We start from the raw sequence: 19,480 nt of genomic DNA, 5'->3' as shown, positions 1-19,480 counted from the left end.
GACACTGTAATTTCCTTTTTGGGATCAATAAAGTATATGTATCTATCTATCAAAGTATTACAAATCAAAAGGAATAACAATACAGAATTAAAAGTTACGGAATACAGTCTTTGCTAGCCAAACATCTATAACTCAGGCCCTCGAGTCCTAGCAGCATTCTTGTTGAGCTTCCTTGCGCTCACTCCCATTTCATGATATCTTTCCTACAACAGGGTAACCAAAACTGCACACAATTCTCCAGGTACAGCCTCACCAACATCTTGTATAACTGCAACATAATGTTCCAGCTCCTATAGTCATTGCCCTGGCTGATAAAGGGCAGCAAGCTAAATGCCTTTTTCATTACATTGTCTACCTGTGATGCCACTTCTTGTGCTCTAAATTGGTAAATTGTTTTATTATTGTCTCATGTACCAAGGAACAGTGAAAAACTTGACTTGTACTGAAGGGATCTGTAGCTCCATACAACAGTGTATTGAGGTAGTACAAGGTAAAACAATAACGGAGTACAAAATTAAGTGCTGAAGTAGAGAGATTGTCGTACAAGTAGACAATAAGGTGCAAGGTCACAGATGAAGTAGATTGTGTGGTCAAGGATACTATCTTCTTATATTTCAAGGTCCCTCTGTTCTACAACATTCCACAGGGCCTGACTATTCACAGTGAAAATCGTGGTTTGACCTTCCAAAATGCAACACCTTACAATTAATTGAATTGAATGTTATCTCACATTCCTCAGTCCATTTAAATTGCTGATGAAGATCCTCCTGTAATTTTTGAAAAGCTTCATTATCAACAATGCTAAATTTATTATATCAGCAAACTCACTAACCATACTTTGTACATTCTCATCCAAATCCTTTACATGTATAAATGCTGAACAGCAGAAGTCCCAGCACTGAAACTGGTGGTGCACCATTAATCACATGCCTGCGGTACTTGAGCTTCTGCATAATATTCAATCATCTATTGTGGCATTGCATCTAATGATGTCAGTTACTCATCGACTTTCCCTTCTCCTAAGGTGTTTTGCTGATTCAGATTGTCCAAGTAATTTACCTTTTGAATCTTCCTATTTTGTAGAAATATTATTTGTTGAAAGATTAATTTTCACCAGATGTGACGACTAGCAATTTTCTCTCAAATACTGTAAGTTTTAATATAGTATTTCTGTTTCAGTTGATGCATTTATTTCAATTGTTGGTCTTGTTTTGCAGAGCTGCAGTTGCTTGCTTGGGAGCTCTGTATGAACAGCTGGGACGAATGCTAGGGAATACACACACAAACACTGTGGGAAACTTGTTGAAAGCTATGAAAAGTGCTGAGGTAGGATACTTCATGTCAAAATCTCTGATAAAACAGCCAATAGAGTCATGTTCACAGTCAATATAATTTTGCATTTGGGAAATTTTACTTCTTTTGATGAATTGACAATCCTTGATGTATAATTTTGACTTTCTAATATTGACTAATTTGCTCAGACTTCCAAGAATGCTGAGTCTCCATTAAGTTGAGGAAGCTTACTGTTTTTGTTAGCTTTGACACTGTATGATCTTTAACATCTGGCTCTGGCATGATTTGTGATCTAGTCTCAAGGGCGCTATGAGATTATGCTGAGTTTACAGAAGGTGCTGCTGGGACAAGGAGTTGCTGCTGTGCCATGTCACAGAGATATCTATAAAGCTGCTCGCTCATGTTTGACAGATCGATCAATGGCTGTCCGTTGTGCTGCAGCAAAGGTATGCATACGTTTTGAGCTCATTCACTTTCAGACGTACGGTATGCATTTAAATGAAGAGCTCTGCACAGTTGGTTAAAACTGTGGAGGTTTGTTCAAGAGATTTCTTCACACGATCTATTTCTCTATTTTAAAAAGTTGGTTGTATATTTCTGTTTTTTATCCAAGATGCATGAAATCCAGGAATTAACCAGTAAGGGAAGCCTGAGGAAATTCAGAGTACATTTATTATCAAAGTATGTATACATAAAACAGCCTTGAGGTTCATCTCCTTGCAGCTACAGAACAAAGAAACCCAAAATAACCCACTTTAAAAAAAAATTGTCAAACACCCAATGTACAAAGAGGGAAAAAAACAAATCATGCAAACAATATAAGTAAGCAAATAGCATTTAGAACAAAAGTGAGTCCATAAACGTGGAGCCCAGAGCAGCTGGAGCAGACCACAGCCTAGCCACAGTTCAGCATAGAGCTGAGTAAATGTTGCAGAGTAACATGCACAACTGGCCCAACCCTCGCCTCTTGTCCTGACATCATACCTTTCCAATCAATCTGGTCCAACATTTAAATTATCCAAACATTGGGTCATTCCTTGCAGTAGGACCCAAGCCCTGTCGCATCGATCCACCCTGAGCCTGGACGCAGTTGCAATGCTCCAGCCTGTACTCAACCTTTCCAAATCAGCCTGGCACTTAGATCGATCAAACCTTGCTCTCACTTTAAGTGGACAGGCCTCGAATCTGCCTCTCCTCCTCTTGCCCTGACTTTGCCTGAAATTCTTTGGTGTTATCATTTCAGAGGACCTGTTCTGGGCCCAGCACTTAAGTTCAATTATGAAGAAAGCACGGAAGTGCCTCTACTTCCTCAGAAGTTGGAAAAGGCTGGGCATGATGTATGGTGGAGAGTATATTGACTGGCTGCATCAGAGCCTGGTATGGAAACACCAATGCCCTTAAATGGAAAATCCTACAAAAAGTAGTGGATACAGCCCAGTCCGACACGGGTAAAGCTGTCCCCACCATTAAGCTGATATACAGGGAGCATTATTGCAGGCAAACAGCGTCTATCGTCAGAAACCCCCACCACCCAGGACATGCTCTCTTTTTACTGTTGCCATCAGCAAGAAGGTACAGGAGCCTCAGGACTCACCACCAGGTTCAGGAACAGTTACTCCTGCTAAATCATCAGGTTCTTGAACCGAAGGGGATAGCTTCACTCAACCTCACTTTTCTCATCACTAAACTGTTCCCACAACCTATGGACTCAATTTCAGGGAACCTTCATCTAATTGTTCTTGTTATTTATTGTTCGCCGGTCTGTTTATCTGCTTATTTCCTTTTTTTCTTCTGCATTTGCACATTTTGTTGTCTTTTGCACACTGGTTGTCTGCCGTGTTGGTGCAGTTCCATTATAGTTACTGGATTTTCTGAGTATGTCTACAAGAAAATGAAACTCAGGGTTTTATATGGTGGCATATATGTACTTTGGTAATAAATTTACTTTGAACTTTGAAATTAGTCAACCTAACTGAGTTTGGAGTCAGGCAATGCCTAGAGCTGACACTTTACAGTTGTGTTTTGTCTTGTCTCTCCATTTATCCTCGGCCCAACATGATCAATGCAATTATGAAGCTAGCAAATTTCCACAGTTATACTGTGGATATTTTAGTGAGCTAGATGCTTTTTGTTGATTTGGCAGTTTTGTGGTTTCCACTGTCAATCCATGCTTCTCACAAACTGGTGTATTTGACTATTTTTCTTTACCCCTTAGTGCCCTACCATTCATTGTACAAGTCCCACGCTTGATTGACTTTCCAAAATCCATTACTTCACACTTATCTGTATTGAATTCTGTCTCTTTATTGCTTTGTTCCTATTCTTCATGAAAATTTTTGCTTGAGTTGCTGATTTTCTGAGCAACACCATTTCAACTGAACTTGTATGATGATTGCTTCATTTCTAAAAGGTAGTTCTTGATCAGCAATTCATTTCTAAATTCGTACAGAATGCTAATTATTTGGTTTGAAGTGTAAACATTGAGCTCTTTATCAAAAGTATTTGCTGATAGAATATGTTTGTTCCAGATATTTTTTACATGTTCTCATTGACGTTTACCATAATTGTTCCAATAGATCATCATCATCATCATCATCAGGTGCCATGCCTTCCTTTTGCTTTCTTCCCTCCAATCTTTCCCATAATTACCATGCATTCTAACTCCTCTTTCCTAAACACATGTCCAATGAAGTTACGTTGCCTTTTCATGATCTCATACATTATTTCCCTTTTTATACTTGCTCTGTTCATGACATGCGGATGACACTGTGTTATTTGCAAGTATGGAGGAAGAACTACAAAACTTAATTGATATAGTTGTTGAAGAAAGTGCAAAAAGGGGTCTATCTATTAGTTGCAAAAAGACAGAATATATGGTGATATGTTCCAATAGATACTGACAGTATTTTTGTATTTCAGTGCCTTTTGGAACTTCAGAAAGAAGCTCTATTTATGTGGACCTCAGAATTAGAGAATGTTGCTACACTTTGTTTCAAAGCCTTTGAAGGTTCTAATTATGATGTCCGTGTCTCTGTATCAAAATTGCTGGGAACAATTCTGGCAGCAGCTGTAGTGCCTAAAGAGAGTCTAGGTAGGTTCTACCTCTTTGGGCATATGAATTTTATTTTACTAATTTATTTAAATCTGTTTTGATTCTGAATTACCATTCTTAACACCAAACTAACAACTAAAATCAGCTTTATTTCTAGTTTGATATATCTGATAAAATTGATGATTCTTGAACATACTAACTGATTTTGGTAAAGATGGGAACATGTTTTTCTAAACTTTGAAAAGAACAGCTAAAGAACTTTATAATGTTAGTGAATCAATTTGTTCAGCTTGCCACATATTGTGCATCTCTTCTATACAAGATGTGATTTTTTTTAAAAAAAAGAGACATTTAACATGGTAATGTGTGAAGCTTTGTAGTTGGTAGACATGTTAATCTCTACTAATCTGTGTGGCTATTTTTTACATGATGCAATCTGGATTCTGTAATGTACTGGATGGCACAGCGACATATTCCAGCAACTTTGGTTCAGTACTGACCTTGAGTACAGTTTGCTTGGTGTTTACACCTTCTTCCTGTGATTGTAGTTGGTTTCCTCTAGGAAGTCCTGTTTCCTCCTGCATCCAAAAGACTTCAAAAATAATTGGTTAATTGTTAGCTATAAATTACCCAAGCCTATATGTGGATGGTAGGTTTGGTGGGAATGTGGGGAGAAATTAATGGAGATATGTGGTTGTTTTGTGAGCTGGCATAGATTTGATGGGCTGACTTGCATTCTATATTGCAGAGAAATAAGAAAATATGTTTTGAGCCACCTCAAGACTTTTTGTCAGGGTAATTGTAGCTTTCCATCTTCCACCTGTACTAAATTTAACTATTTCAATATTGTCCTGGCTGATAACCTTCAACACATCTAGATCTTGTTTTTGTTCTATCCACTGCAAAGTCCCACTCACTATTGCTCTTGTTCCTGGGTTTTATGTTGCCTTCCAGCCCCCTAAGCCTCAAGTTTAAAATTATCAATATCTTCCTTTGTTCGGCTAGTGATCTCCATTTTTGAAACCTTGTCTAATTCTCCCATTCTTTCTGAACTTTGATAAACATCAGCTCTAGTGATTATTATTTCCACCTGTTCATCTCACCTTCTGGTTACGGTGTTTTTGAAAAAGTGTACCACACTGAAATTACTCCTCAAAAAGACCATTACATCTCTTTCCTCTTGATATAACTTCCTTTTCCTTTATAGTTTGTGTCCAAGTCACCTTTAAGGTTAAGCACTGGTCTCCGCAAATGAGTGCTTCTTACTTTGTTTCAATAGCTTGAAGTTTCAGAGATTTTCTTTAATTGTGCCCCTTGTAAAATTTAAGTTTTTTTTTCTGGTGAGCTCAGGGCTTCTACATTCTATTACCTAGCTATCCATCATAGACATGATTTTCACAATGCCAATTACCTCATTCACTGCTGATGAGTTAAGAGCTAACCAGACTTTGAGAATTAAAGTCAAGACTCTCAGGGCTCAAGTCTGATATTCAGAGGAAGGGAACGTTGACTCAGACCTTGAGGCCTGATATTCAAAACAAGCTAGTAATCCCAATTTTACTGGCATTACATAAATTGAAGTTTAATTCTGGTGTCACAACATAGACCACATTTGTGGAGGAAGTCAAGTCATTGAGCCCTCATTTCAGTATTGCTTGTTAAGGTTAGTTGATAATCTGGAAAATGTATCAAGGAAAGAAAAGCTTTTTAATCAATGTCCACGTTTCTTTCCAGGTGCAAGACAAGTGATTCGTAAAACCTCACTGGAAGAAGCAATGGACTTGTTAGCTTCTGGCTTCCTGCGAGGTGGCAGTGGGTTCTTGCGTGTCAGTGGAGAAATGCTGAAAGGATGCAGCTCCTTGACCCGTGATGTTAGGGTTGGAGTAACGCAGGTTAGATTTGACTTCTGCCTTTTTTTTTTGAGAAATCATTAGTTGCATGTTTAAGTACAGTTTTACTTACCAAGTAAACAAACGAAAGTGGTAAAAGATACATGGAAAATATAAGAACACTTGTGAATATTTGTTTCTCTTCTTTCAATGTCTTAAGCCTGTGCTATTTTTGTTCCCTTTTGCTGCTGGATCACAACCAAGCTCTAACCTGAGCACCATCTATCTAAAATGGATTACTCCTATTCATTGCATTAGAATGAAATGCTGCGCTGTATTAATGATGCTTGAAAATACAACAAAATCTAATGATAAATCAAACAATCACTCTGATGGATGTAAGCCCTAGGACATATGTTTATGTTTATATGGTTGATTGTAATCTGAGCTGTAATTTACACATTTTAGTGTTCTTAATGATTTCAAGATCACAAATGTGGTAGTGATAGAAGGAAATGATTAAATAATGTTACTTTAAAATAATTTTGTTTGGTATTGAAATAAGAAGTCTATAGAAAATTCACAAATCCCTCTTTTATAGGCTTACGTTACATTTGTTTCAACACTTGGTGGTCAGTGGTTGGAAACTAACTTTGCTTCCCTACTTGGCCATATTTTGGAGTTGGTGTCCCATCCAAAAGCTAACCAGACTCAAATTGATGCCATTTGCTGTCGTCGTTGTGTTTCATTCATCCTTCGGGCCACAGTGGGAAGTCTACTTGGAGAGAAAGCTCAGATTGCAGCAGCAAAGGAGATCTGTTATGCTGTGGGTAAACAGAAAAAAGCTGTAGGTATGAAGTATGTCTTTTATCATGTACATTTAGAGTGACTTTGGTTGTTACATGAGCAATGAATAATGCTTGAACCCCATTAGTGTTGTTTCTTTGTGTATATATGGTTTATTTCTTAGTAAATTGCATGTCCATAGTTGCCAGACACATGGAAGCTGAACTCCTCTTGGACTCAGGCTGAACTACGGAGGATGGAGAGGAAGTCTGGCCCCCGTACATGTAGTACGCAGGCCTACCTGTGTGTGGACGTGCCCTGGTGCTCGTGGAACAGATTCCCAGCTATAGGTAAATAGCCCCACTGCCTTTTGGGCAGCCTTGGGAGAGACAAAGTTTATAGGAGTAAACCCAGACAACAAATCCAGAGTGGAGCCCCTGAGGTGGCTGGATGCCATTGAACATCCTTCTGGCAACTCCTGCAGCCAAGCTGGTGCCAAACATATTGCTTCATAAGCTTTCCTTTGGATTACACTGGTGAGACCAAGAGTTGGAGCTTGATGACTGGGCATCTCAGGATCTCCATGTCTCCCACCCAGGCTTGTGATGATGATCATCTTCACCCATTGTCCTTTAAGACAGAAGAATGCCAACCAGTTGCCAGACTAGATCTCAACACTGGCCCCAGATTTCATGAGTCTTGTGATGTCAAATTAAATGTGGCAAAGGAAACCACCGCTTGATGATATCAGTTAGTTTACCTTAGCTGAAGTATCAACGCTCAAAGTTCAAAGTAAATAAGTTATCAAAGTGCACATTTGTCACCTCGTTTGAAATATCTAGGATATAGAATACTTTCTGAGTCAAGGTTTTATTACTATCAGCGTTGCTCCTGGGCGTCACAAGGTGCGGTCAAGTATCAGCAGGATTTCAAATGCCTCTCACCGCAATCTTTGACCTCATGGCTTAGCATGCTTTCACTTGACTGTTACAATCAAGTCAGGCGATAGATTTGGGTTCAGTGAAAATGCAGAAAGGTATGTCGCCAGGCACTCCTGAAATTTAGATCCCATCTTGGAGGAAGTACAAAACATGACTGTGTCTGTGCTGAGCAGCAAAATGGCATGCAGTGCACGGAGCTTTGCTACCATACAGCCAACAGATGTCAAAGCTCTGCTGTCCTGACACATCTAGATAAGGATGGCTTTGACCAATTAAGCTGCAATGTCGTAGAGGAGCCTCAAGAGCACCTTAATGAGGCAGGATCCAGCTGAAGTCAAAACTGAACCATAGAGTAGATGGTAATTTACAGCTTCTGCTCCTCATGCCCTCCATCATAGAAACCTGTCTTTGGTCAATTCCAAAGGACACCTATGATATTAAACTGTTGAGAGTATGGGATACAGCAAAGGCTATGGGATCAAGCTCATTCCAATTGTGCCACATGCCACAGTTGTGCTTGAGATTGTGCTGAATCTTAAACTATTCCGATGCAGTTGCCACATTGGGATTTATCTGCAAAGAGCTGATGAGAGGTTGGGGAACACCCACGAAAATTTGCCCTGCAAATGGTGACTTTGCTCCTTTATGCCATATAAAGTTAGGAATGTAAAGGGATGCACTGCACTTTCCTGGATGAATGCATTTCCAACAACATCCAAGTTTGTCACTTCTGAGGACAAAGGTTGCTTGAATACATGTGCTAACCATACTTAAAACATTTGTTGCCTCCACCATCATTGCACCATATTTAAAGTATGTGTCATCTGCAAAAGAGACTTTTTTTTCCTTGGTCTCCTCTGATGTCACGCCTAAGTCCATGACTTTACCAGCAGCAAGAGAGAGTGTGGTAGGGGTGTGGCAGCATCACCGCCATATTGCTATTCTTTTGTCACTGGTTCTAAATACTGGAGTTCCCTAACTCATTTCTGCTGAACTGAGACCTTCACTAGAAGTCTGTAGTGGCTCAAGATATTGGCTCTCCATCATTTCTTAATGGCACTTAGGGAGCGGTAATAAATAGAGGCCGAACCAGTTATGCTACCATGTTGGAAAATGGAATAAATTTTTAAAAAAGACCTTGAAAGAAAGCAGTAGATTGTGCATAAATTATTGACATCCTGAGCTTTTCCATTTTGGAATATGTCTTGTCACAATGCAGTGCAGAAATGGCTTGGATTAGGTTCTGATCTTTATAAAACATAGAAACATAGAAAACTTACAGCACAATACAGGCCCTTTGGCCCACAACACTGTGCCGAACATGTCCTCACCTGAGAAATTACTTATGGTTACCAATAGCCCTCTATTTTTCTGAGCTCCACGTACCTGTCCAGGAGTCTCTTAAAAGACCCTATCATATCCTCCTCCACCACCATCGCCAGCAGCCCATTCCACTCACTCACCACTCTCTGCGTTTATATAAAAAAAAACAAACAAACTTACCTCTGATGTCTCCTCTGCACCTTAAAACTATGTCCTCTCATGCTAGCCATTTCAGCCCTGGAGGGAAAAAAAGGCCTCTGACTATCCACACGTTCAATGCCTCTCATCATCTTATACACCTGTATCAGACCACCCCTTATCCTCCGTCGCTCCAAGGAAAGAAGGCCGGGTTCACTCAACCTATTCTCATAAGGCATGCTCCCCAATCCAGGAAACGTCCTTGTAAATCTCCTTTGCACCTTTTCTATGGTTTCCACATCCTTCCTGTAGTGAGGCGACCAGATCTGAGCACAGTACTCCAAGTGGGGTCTGACCAGGGTTCTATATAGCTGGAACATTACCTCTTGGCTCCTAAACTCAATCCCATGATTGATGAAGGTGAACGCACCGTATGCTTTTTTAACCACAGAGTCAACCTGCGCAGCAGCTTTGCGTGTCCTATGGACCTGAAAATCCCTCTAATCCTCCACACTGCCAGGAGTCTTATCATTAATACTATATTCTGTCATCATATTTGACCTGCCAAGATGAACCACCTCACATTTATCTGGGTTGAACTCCACCTGCCACTTCATATTTGAACTAATACGTTTTGTTGGTATGCCGACTCTGAATTAATTTATCTCACAATATTCTTGAGTTCAGGCGTTTCAATATCCACGTTTTTCTTTATCTCTTGAGATTTGGGTGATTTCTTCTCTTTGAGTCCCTTGCTTTAGGTTGTTGCTCAGTAAGAAGTTATACATTAGAATATAATTTTAATGGCATATGCTATTCCATTATGCCTCTGGCAGGACTGAAAGATGAGACACTGTCTCAGATTTGGCATCAATTAATTCCATTGCCCATTACAGGGATTTAAAGCTTAGGTGCTCTGGTTTGCTTGAGCTGTTGGGTTTATTTAATTAACTAGTGCAGGAATATTGCCATTTATAAAATTCTGACTGCACCACTGACTTTTTTGTTTGATGTTATATCTGAAATAATTCAATTGAGGCTGATTTTAATTATTAGATGCTGTAATGAGCGACAGTAATGTGGAGCTGAAAGTGGGTACAATGGATATATCTGCCAGCCAGCATGTGCTAGTGTGTGCTGTTCAAGAGTTGGGGAGTCTTGTACATGCCCTTGGTTCTACTGCTGCTCCACTGCTTCTGGATTCTGCCACAGGTAAAGTCTGGTATGAACCTCAATGGCTGTTACTGTTTGTTAACAAATCTCATTGACAGATTAAAAAGTTCAGATTCCATTCATTTTCATAAACAGATTTTTTTGTACGGTGTATATGGATACAACAGTCAAATTGTATGTGGTGAAACATTGTGGAAATACTGTTCATTACATAAACATTGTGGAACAATCACACCTCTTATAAAGTACATCAGACAGGCAGTTGGAACAGTTGATTCTCTTTCTACTCTATTGTTCTTTGAATTGGCTAATTAAATTGTTTTTCTTGAGGTAATCTGGATGTTAGATTCAATTGCCATTGACGCCCTCTAGAAATTTATTTTTCTTCCAGCAAGATTCGGGTATAATCCAGTGGTTTGGCATCTAGTTCACATGGTTGTTTCCGGGACTCCTTTCAATTCACAAGCATGTTGTCAAGCTTTCAGATTCACTGGATTCATTGAAAAATTATTATACCTCGGCACAACATGTAAAAATAAACAAGAAAATGAAAAGTAGATGGTAATATTAATACAATTAATACACAGTAATTTAGAAAATCTGCCAGTTCAGCAGCTCCACAGTCATTGTTTTGCTGTGGGTATATTTGTCTACGAAGGTTCAATAGATTCTTATGGACTTTCCTGTATTAAACCACTGAACGACACCAACTTTACTCAACCCATCGGGTTCCCATACTTTAGTAAGGTCTTCAGTCTCTAATACTGGACTGTAAAGGTAAATCAAAAAATACCCCAAACAAAACTGGCAGTGATTCGCAAAACTGCCGGCACAATGATTTTACCTTAAAATAGAAAGTAAAACACTTTAAAACGAAACTGCGTCATAAGACGAATACGCAGCATAACGGAGTAACTGACAAATTAAACAATGAACTAAACTGCTTAACAACAGGGGTTTCCCATTATATACCTGTTGAGAACATGTCATCACGTGACCTCACTGGCAGGAAAATTACATCACCCCACCATCACAAGACCATGATATCATGCTCACAAGACAGTCACAAGATACCCGCGAGGTATGTGCCAGTACACTCCTAAGACAGAGCAATTGCCAATTTGGATTAAATGCAAATGATGGTCTGCTGATGAAGCAAGTTATCAACATGAATAATTAGTTCTTTGAAGTATGCAGATACTGTTTGGAAAATGCATTTAAATATAATTATGTCTGGGCTGTATTTGCTCCTGTGATTCACATCACCAATCCAGCAGTTATAAAATAAATCAAAATGCTGAGTAAATTCAAGATCAGGGATTGTTAGTACTTTGATTGCATGTTCTTTTCATTAGAAATGAGAAAAATTTGAGGTAATATAAGTTGTTGAGGTGCAGAGAATGATAGGAGAGAACTAAAGGTCGAGTAAGTGCATCGTATCCTCTCCCCTCTCCAGCTTCTCTTCCCTCGTTTAATCAGTTATTTAGGATGTATATGACAGGATTGGTCCTCTCATGGATTACAAAACTTAAATTGTTGGTTACCACAGGACATATAGATGTGGATAGAAAATGGTAAGTGGCTCTTATTAGGAAGTTCTTTCTTCACCCAGAATTCAGGGTGCATTTAGCAGTTGTCTTCCTGTAAATGCTTGAAGTGAAAACTCTAGAATTATCCAAGGTCCAATTGGAAATGAGAATGGGGCTGAGGTAGAATAAGGATGCTGGCGGGGAAAGAACTGCGTCTAAGTTCTGGTGAAAGGATATGTTCAGTTATACTTTCCTCATCTATGGTCATGCTGTAGTGGTATGTTCAGGTGTTTAATAAATCATCTGGTGCTCAGCTTAAATACTCATTGAATGCTTCAATAGAAATCTGAAGTTGATGTTGAAGAAAATGCAATATTTGTCAATGTAGGTGCGAGCTCACATTTGTGATTTGTTATCTCTCCTCTTTTATCAGGTCTGTTAGATAAAGTAATTTCAGTGTTGCTTCATCCAAGTCTTTCTGCAAGACTAGCTGCAGCTTGGTGCTTGCGCTGTTTTGCAGTAGCACTGCCATTCAAGGTTTCTCCTTTGCTGGATCGTTGCATTGAACGTCTGAATGCTCTCCGATCATCCCCAGAGGCAGTAACTGGCTACAGTTTTGCAATAGCAGCACTGCTAGGAGCTGTGCAACATTGTCCATTGGGTATTCCTCATGGCAAAGGAAAGGTAATGACTTTGCCAATAGATTCTTTAAAAAAAAAGTGAATGTTTAGAAAAATGCTATATAACTCAAGTATAGAGCTGTTGAGTAAGATTAATTGTTGCTGCCTTTTAAACTCAGATATACACTTTAACCTTATTTTTCTTATTGAATTCAAAATAAGAATTAAGAATGTTGGAAATTGTTAGTGTACTGACCTTTCAATAAAATTAATAATAACCTAGAAATTTAACATGGTTTTAAGTTGCAGAGAAGGGTTAGGGATAATCAGAGCAATTGTAGTTTGTGATACTACTGAGGCCTGTTGTCTCTGACTGGAATAATGGCATTGATGACTGCTCAGAACAGATGGTGTTTACAGTAAGTTTCTGGTTGAGTATCCATTCAAGGAAGAATTGAAGTGCCTTCTAACCATAATGATGTAGGTTGGAGGTGCAGAGGCCCATAGTGAAAATTAACTGGTTGCATTGAAGAAACTTGAAAACGTATTGAAGTCGTAGACACTGTCAGTGTTGTCATGGATGTAAGTGGTCACAGACTGAATAGGATCCTGGGGGGAAAGATAGAAATTCCAAGGGATGCGAGCAAACTGAAATGATGGGTTTATTAGAACTCTTTAGCATTTGGGCTTTCAAACTAAGATACTACATGGTTAGAGGCTCTGGGAGTGAGGATCTCTGATCTCAAGAGAAAAGAGACATCAGAGCTGGAGTTCAGCCTTTTTAAAAAAAAACGAGGTTTTTTTGTTTAGTCACAACAACACTACTTATTTTTCTGTGGGTTGATTATACTTGTGTGGTCTGTAATAATGGATGCTGTGATATGAGATTGATCTGTTGTAATTTTTAACACGCTGGAGCTCTCTATTTTTCTTTTCCTTTGTTTTCCAGAGGATAGTCTTGTTATTTATTACCAAGTCGTTAACCATGAAAGTAATTTCCCTACATTTGTTTTGTGTTACTGCTAGTGCCACGTTGTTTTTACAATTTATTTTATTCCTGCTCATGTATTATTTAACTTTTTGTTCAAGTTGATTATGACTCAAGCAGAGGAGATTTTACGTACAGCAATCCAAAATAGTCGCCTCTCAGTGCAACGGACACAGGCTGGTTGGCTTCTGATTTCTGCACTCATGACGCTAGGTAAGATTGTCCATCAAATCAATAGGACTCATTAAATATAGGGTGAACAGGGGTTATTGACAATCAGAGCTTTCCAAAAGATTTGGATCAGTGCCTTCATTGAAAATAATTTAGAGCATTGAATGGGAAGGCTAAGGTACTGGATGTTTCAAGTTTACTTGTCAAATAAGCTCGCTAACACTATGCCACCACAGTAATGCAGTTTAGTTGTTTATTTACTTGTGATTGTTGATATTTTGATATTGAGAAAACAATGTAATTATTTTCAAGGTATCAAGGTGTGTAAGACTAAAACTGATATTTGAAAAATCAATATTCTCCCTTATCAGTTATAATAACATTAACCTTTTGTACTCGCAGTCATCTACTCAATTTCTAAATTGCATTTCTGTATCGCAGGGGTCCCCAACCTTTTTTGCACCGCGGACAGTTTAATATTGACAGTATTCTTGCGGACCAGCCGACTGGTGGGTGGGGGGGGGGGTGTTAATCACGACTGGAATATAGGTGATAAATCAACTATAAGTCACTTAAAAGTGGCTAATACACTCAATTTCATTTCTAAAAGGGTTTATTCAACAAATTTAATATTAAACACACAATGCATATTTTCCTCGCATGAATATAGTGATTAGTCAATTATAAGTCACTTATAAGTCAATAGCATCATAACATTTTAAGAAACGTTTGGATATTAAACACACAGCACATACTTTCCTTATATGAACATATAAAATCATTGCAACACACAAATATCACTGAATCAGTGGGAGCCCTGGGCTTGTTTCCCAGCAACAAGATGGTCCCATCGAGGGGTGATGGGAGACAGCAATGCTCAAAGGGAGTTCCTTATGTCCAGTCTATTCCGCAATTTAGTTTTCGTTGCATTCATTGCAGAAAAGCCCGCTTCGCAGAGGTATGATGTTGGAAATGGAAGCAACGTTTTCAGTGCTTTCGTGGCAATCTCAGGATATTCAGCATTGACTTTGATCCAGAATGCCGGCAGAGATATTATGTCAAACGTACTTTTCAGCCCACCGTCATTTGCAAGCTCGAAGAGTTGATCTTCTTCCCGCGCTGACATGGATGATTCACCAGGGACATTCACAAATGGGTCATGGACCCATTCCTTTGCACATCTTGGGTCATTTGTGGTTGGGAAGTAACGCTCGAATTCTGTCGATGGCGAAGATAGGTGATCACGCACCAGCTGTGAGAAGGACAGTGCAGCCTCAGTCTCTCCCAAAATCCCAGCTAATGTTGAGAACACGTCAAATATGCCCCCGTCCACTCGCCGTCCCCACAGTTCCAGTTTGGCTGTGAAAGCAGACACTTTATCTGTCAACTTGAAGACAGTTGTTCTTCTCCCCTGAAGTGACAAATTGAGTTCATTGAGCAGGTTGAAGATGTCACACAGATAAGCGAGTTTCGCTATCCACTCCTCGTCACTGAGTGTGCTGCCAGTGGTGATTTTTTTCCTGAAAGAAATCTCTGTAGCTGCTCTCTTAACTCAAAAACCCTGGCCAGGGCTCTCCCCCCTTGATAGCCACCTGACTCCAGTGTGTAAGAGAAGGTGTTTGTGCTCTACATCCATTTCCTCGCAAAGCTGCTCAAACAGACGTGAGTTAAGGGCTTTTGCTTTGATGCTGTCCCAATTGCTCACGTTTTTTCCACTCAAGAAACTCAACAGGTTTGTCTTTAAGTGCAGGGTGCTTGGACTCAAGGTGCCAAAGCAGTTTTAAGGGCTTCATTGCCTCATTAGACAGCTTGTCTTCACATATCACACACAGGGAGCTTGGAGCATGCGAGTCACCGGTCGCAATAAAGCCATATTTTATGTACGACTCGTCATATTTTCTGTTGAAGGAAGCTTTCTTTTTTTTTTCAGTCTCGGCCTCAGCTGTCTCTGTGTTATCATTATCGTTAGGCCCTTTATGTCCCCTACCACCTCTTCCAAAGAAACTCTCAAGCGACGTTTGTTTTTACTCAACGAGTAGTTGTAGGTTAATGACCGACTGATGACCTCGCATGAGTTCAAGTTCAACAGTGGGCGTGACGGAATGAGGAAAGGTGCAGCTGACTCATATCGTTTCATATCGCCAAACCATATCGTTTCCTCGCAGCCTGGTAGCACATGCTTTGTGGCCTGGTACCGGTCCGCGACCCAGTGGTTAGGGACCACTGCTCTATCGCATGGAAATTTATAGCACCTAGGAATATGAAAACAAAGAATAATATTGTGAAGTGTACTTTAAATTAAAAATGAATCTGCCAATACTAATAAGACAATAAATTGAAATGAATAAAATTTTTTGTGTCATTTATTTCAACTCCATTTGAGGGGACCATTTGTAAAAACGATTTTACAAATTTCACTTATGAAATTCAAAGTTCTTCAAGAGTTTAAACTACTGTGAACTGTGGGTTTTTACACACATTTGAGAAAAAATACCTGTTAAACATTTGTGATTGTGCCTGTCTACTACAAAACACAAACAACATATTATATTTATTTAAGACTGAAATTTGTGAAGTAGTTTTTAAATGTTTCTTTTAACTGGAGTTATGAAACAAGTATAAATTTAATATATTTCAACTTGCTGTCATCTTATGTAAAACATTGGAACAAATTTTAGCATCAGTTTTTTTAAAAAATGGTGTCAGAAGTATTATTTATTAATTATTTTCTTATTGTTACTTTGAAATTTGCAAGCATATAATAGAGAATTTCAAGCCAATCTCTAATTTCAGGGCCACCAGTTATTCACCACCATCTTCCAAGAATTCTTCTGCTTTGGAAAAGTGTATTCCCACAGTCCCCAAAGGACTTGGAAACAGAGATAAATCGGGGGGACTGTTTCACATGGCAGGTGACACTGGAAGAACGGGCAGGAGCTTTGAGTGGTAAGACGTGCAACTGTCACTGATCCAAGTTAATTTCCATGTTCTTTCAATCTCATTTTGTCAGAAGAGGAGAAAACTGCATTTGGTTCTGGAGAGAATACCAATTAAGGCGTAATAAAATACAAAATTAAAAACTCAAAACTCATTTCATTTTCAAATTGTACAGAACAAAGATGCTAGGACATTGTTTATAGTGGAAGTAGAGAAACCAAGCCATTGAAACAAAAAAAAAATGTCCTGCAGTCCATAACCACAAGTGATTCAGCAGATGCAGAAATCCAGAGCAACGCCCACATAATGCTGGAGGAACTCAGCAGGTCGGACAGCTTCTATGGAGAGGAACGAAGAGTCAATGTTTTGGGTCGAGACCCTTCATCAGGACTCAGCAATCCATATGCTGATTTAATTTCCATTTAAAAAATTCCTTTTGTTTTGGCACTTATCATGTTACGCAGAATGCATAATAAATTCTGAGATATAATCAGTAAGTCCTGAGTACAGTAATTATTTTGCTGTATGAGTTAACAAATCATCCACTCGAAATAAGTTGATCACATTGCTTTGTTGTGATATAGCGGTTCATTTTTACTACCAATAGAGTCGAAGTTTCACAGAAATGTTTAACAGTTTTTAGTTAAGTTTTAGATGCAGATGCTAAGAAAATTATTTACCATGATTTTACACATCTTGACTCAGGTATGTGCTGCGGCAGTCTTCCAGCAAACCTTTTATTTGTCTCATATTGTGCAACTAGATGGTTTCTAGGTTTTTCTTACAGGTACCAGTAAACACATGATATAAATTATTTAATAAATCCTGACTGTGGCAAAATAGATTAAATTAATTTTGGATAATCAGAAAGTAGAAATTCATAAAACATGAGCAGAGAAATATTTGGTATACAGGAAAGCGTGTGTTTAAGCAGAACAGTGATAAGTGTCATGGTAGCAAAGCAGAATTATGATATTGGAAAAAATAAGCTGTATGGCCTACAGAGTCTAAGTAACAAGCCATAAAGCTTCCTGAGGTGAAAAGCAGAAGTATTAAAGACACTAAATCTAGGAAAAGTATTTGAGGGTGAACTTGAACGTAATTTAAAAAAAATTGCTGTTTCAAGATTTCACAGTTAGATTTGTACTGATTTTTATAATTGTCTCTTTAAGCAATGAAAAGCTTTGCACTACATTGTGGAGATCTATTTTCTGATGATGTAATTGAAAGACTTCTACCACCACTTGAATCTGCTGTGGCTTTATCAACGGAGTAAGTTATATCAGCTGCTAAGCAGCCATTTATTAAGATATTTTCATTGTTTGAATTTTAGTTACAAAATTTTAATGAGGTAACTTTTGAAACATTAGGTTATGCTTATTTATGAATCATGGTCTATATAAATTTAATATTAATTTTTCTGCAGTGAAATCCCTTCCCTATTCCATACTATAACTTCCTGTGACATTTTTTTAGAAGAAGTACTAATAGTGGGTCTTCAAAAAACATCATGCTTCAACACAGATAAAAAAAGACAACTGTAACATGAGTTTTTAATGTGTTTGATGTACGTTAACTTTGGAAGAAAAAGAAGCGAATTGCTTCCTTGTTAAAACAATTTTCTTTCTTAGGTTGCCTTCACTTAACAAGTCTTATGGAACTCCATTGAAAACAGCATCAATGGTATTTAGACAACGGTTATATGAGATTTTGGCTTTGTTGCCACCTAAAACTTATGAAGGTACGTGCAACAGAAATACTGTCGTGGATGATGTGCATTTCTATTTTTTAATGGGATAAAGTTGTAGTAAAATAATTTTACTTAAAGTTTTTTTTTGTGAAATTTTACTTCATTTCTTTTAACTGTGGATATAATGTCCTAATAATAAGAAAGTGCAAGAAGGTACTGTGCCTACAAGAGGTATTCACCCCCCCTTGGAAGTTTGCATGTTTTATTGTTTTACAGCATTGGATCACAATGGACTTAATTTGGCTTTTTTGACGCTGATCAACAGAAAAAAGATCCTTTAGTGTCAAAATGAAAACAGATCTCTACAAAGTGGTCTAAATTAATTACAAGACTCTTGATTGCACATGTATTCATCCCCTTTAATATGACACACCAAATCATCGCTGGTGCAGCCGATTGGTTTTAGAAGTCACATAATTAGTTAAGGTGTCCTCGCAATATAACAACCTCTGTGCAGTCGAGGTGTTTCAATTGATTATAGTAAAAATACACCTGTACCTGGAAGGTCCAACTGCTGGTGAGTCAATATCCTGGCAAAAACTACACCATGAAGATAAAAGAACATTCCAAACACTCCCCACAAAAAGGTTAATGAAAAGCACGTCAGGAGATGGATACAAGAAAATATCCAAGTCACTGAATATCTCTTGGAGTACAGTAGAGTCAATTATGAAGAAATGGAAAGAATATGGCACTGTTGTAAATCTGCCTCAAGCAGGCCGTCCTCAAAAACAGAGTGACTGTGCAAGAAGGGGACTACTGAGGGAGGCCACCAAAAGACTTATAACAGCTCTGGAGGAGTTAGAAGCTTCAGTGGCTGAGATGGGAGAGTCTGCGCATACAACAACTGTTCCCCAGGTGCTTCACCAGTTGCAGCTTTATGGGAGAGTGGCAAAGAGAAAGCCAGTTGGGGAAAAAAAACTCACATGAAATCTCAGCTAGATTTTGTT

General features: G+C 38.6%; 1 protein-coding gene across 2 annotated transcripts in view; it reads left to right on the top strand.

Moving 5' to 3' along the window:
• heatr5a (HEAT repeat containing 5a) overlaps positions 1-19,480 on the top strand; it is a 133,405-nt gene that overhangs the window by 20,944 nt on the left and 92,981 nt on the right. For both annotated transcript variants that reach the window (XM_072267284.1, XM_072267278.1), the window contains exons 4-14: positions 1,218-1,326; positions 1,590-1,739; positions 4,213-4,384; positions 6,080-6,237; positions 6,776-7,025; positions 10,419-10,574; positions 12,498-12,748; positions 13,774-13,885; positions 16,637-16,789; positions 17,953-18,052; positions 18,412-18,521. In XM_072267284.1, the coding sequence (XP_072123385.1) occupies positions 1,218-1,326; positions 1,590-1,739; positions 4,213-4,384; positions 6,080-6,237; positions 6,776-7,025; positions 10,419-10,574; positions 12,498-12,748; positions 13,774-13,885; positions 16,637-16,789; positions 17,953-18,052; positions 18,412-18,521 (1,721 nt within the window). The remainder of the gene's footprint in view (positions 1-1,217; positions 1,327-1,589; positions 1,740-4,212; positions 4,385-6,079; positions 6,238-6,775; positions 7,026-10,418; positions 10,575-12,497; positions 12,749-13,773; positions 13,886-16,636; positions 16,790-17,952; positions 18,053-18,411; positions 18,522-19,480) is intronic.

This window comes from Mobula birostris, chromosome 1, assembly GCF_030028105.1.
Source record: "Mobula birostris isolate sMobBir1 chromosome 1, sMobBir1.hap1, whole genome shotgun sequence".
NCBI classification, from domain to species: domain Eukaryota; kingdom Metazoa; phylum Chordata; class Chondrichthyes; order Myliobatiformes; family Myliobatidae; genus Mobula; species Mobula birostris.
Note: the sequence above shows the minus strand (reverse complement) of the source record. Positions and strands in the feature narration are given on the sequence as shown.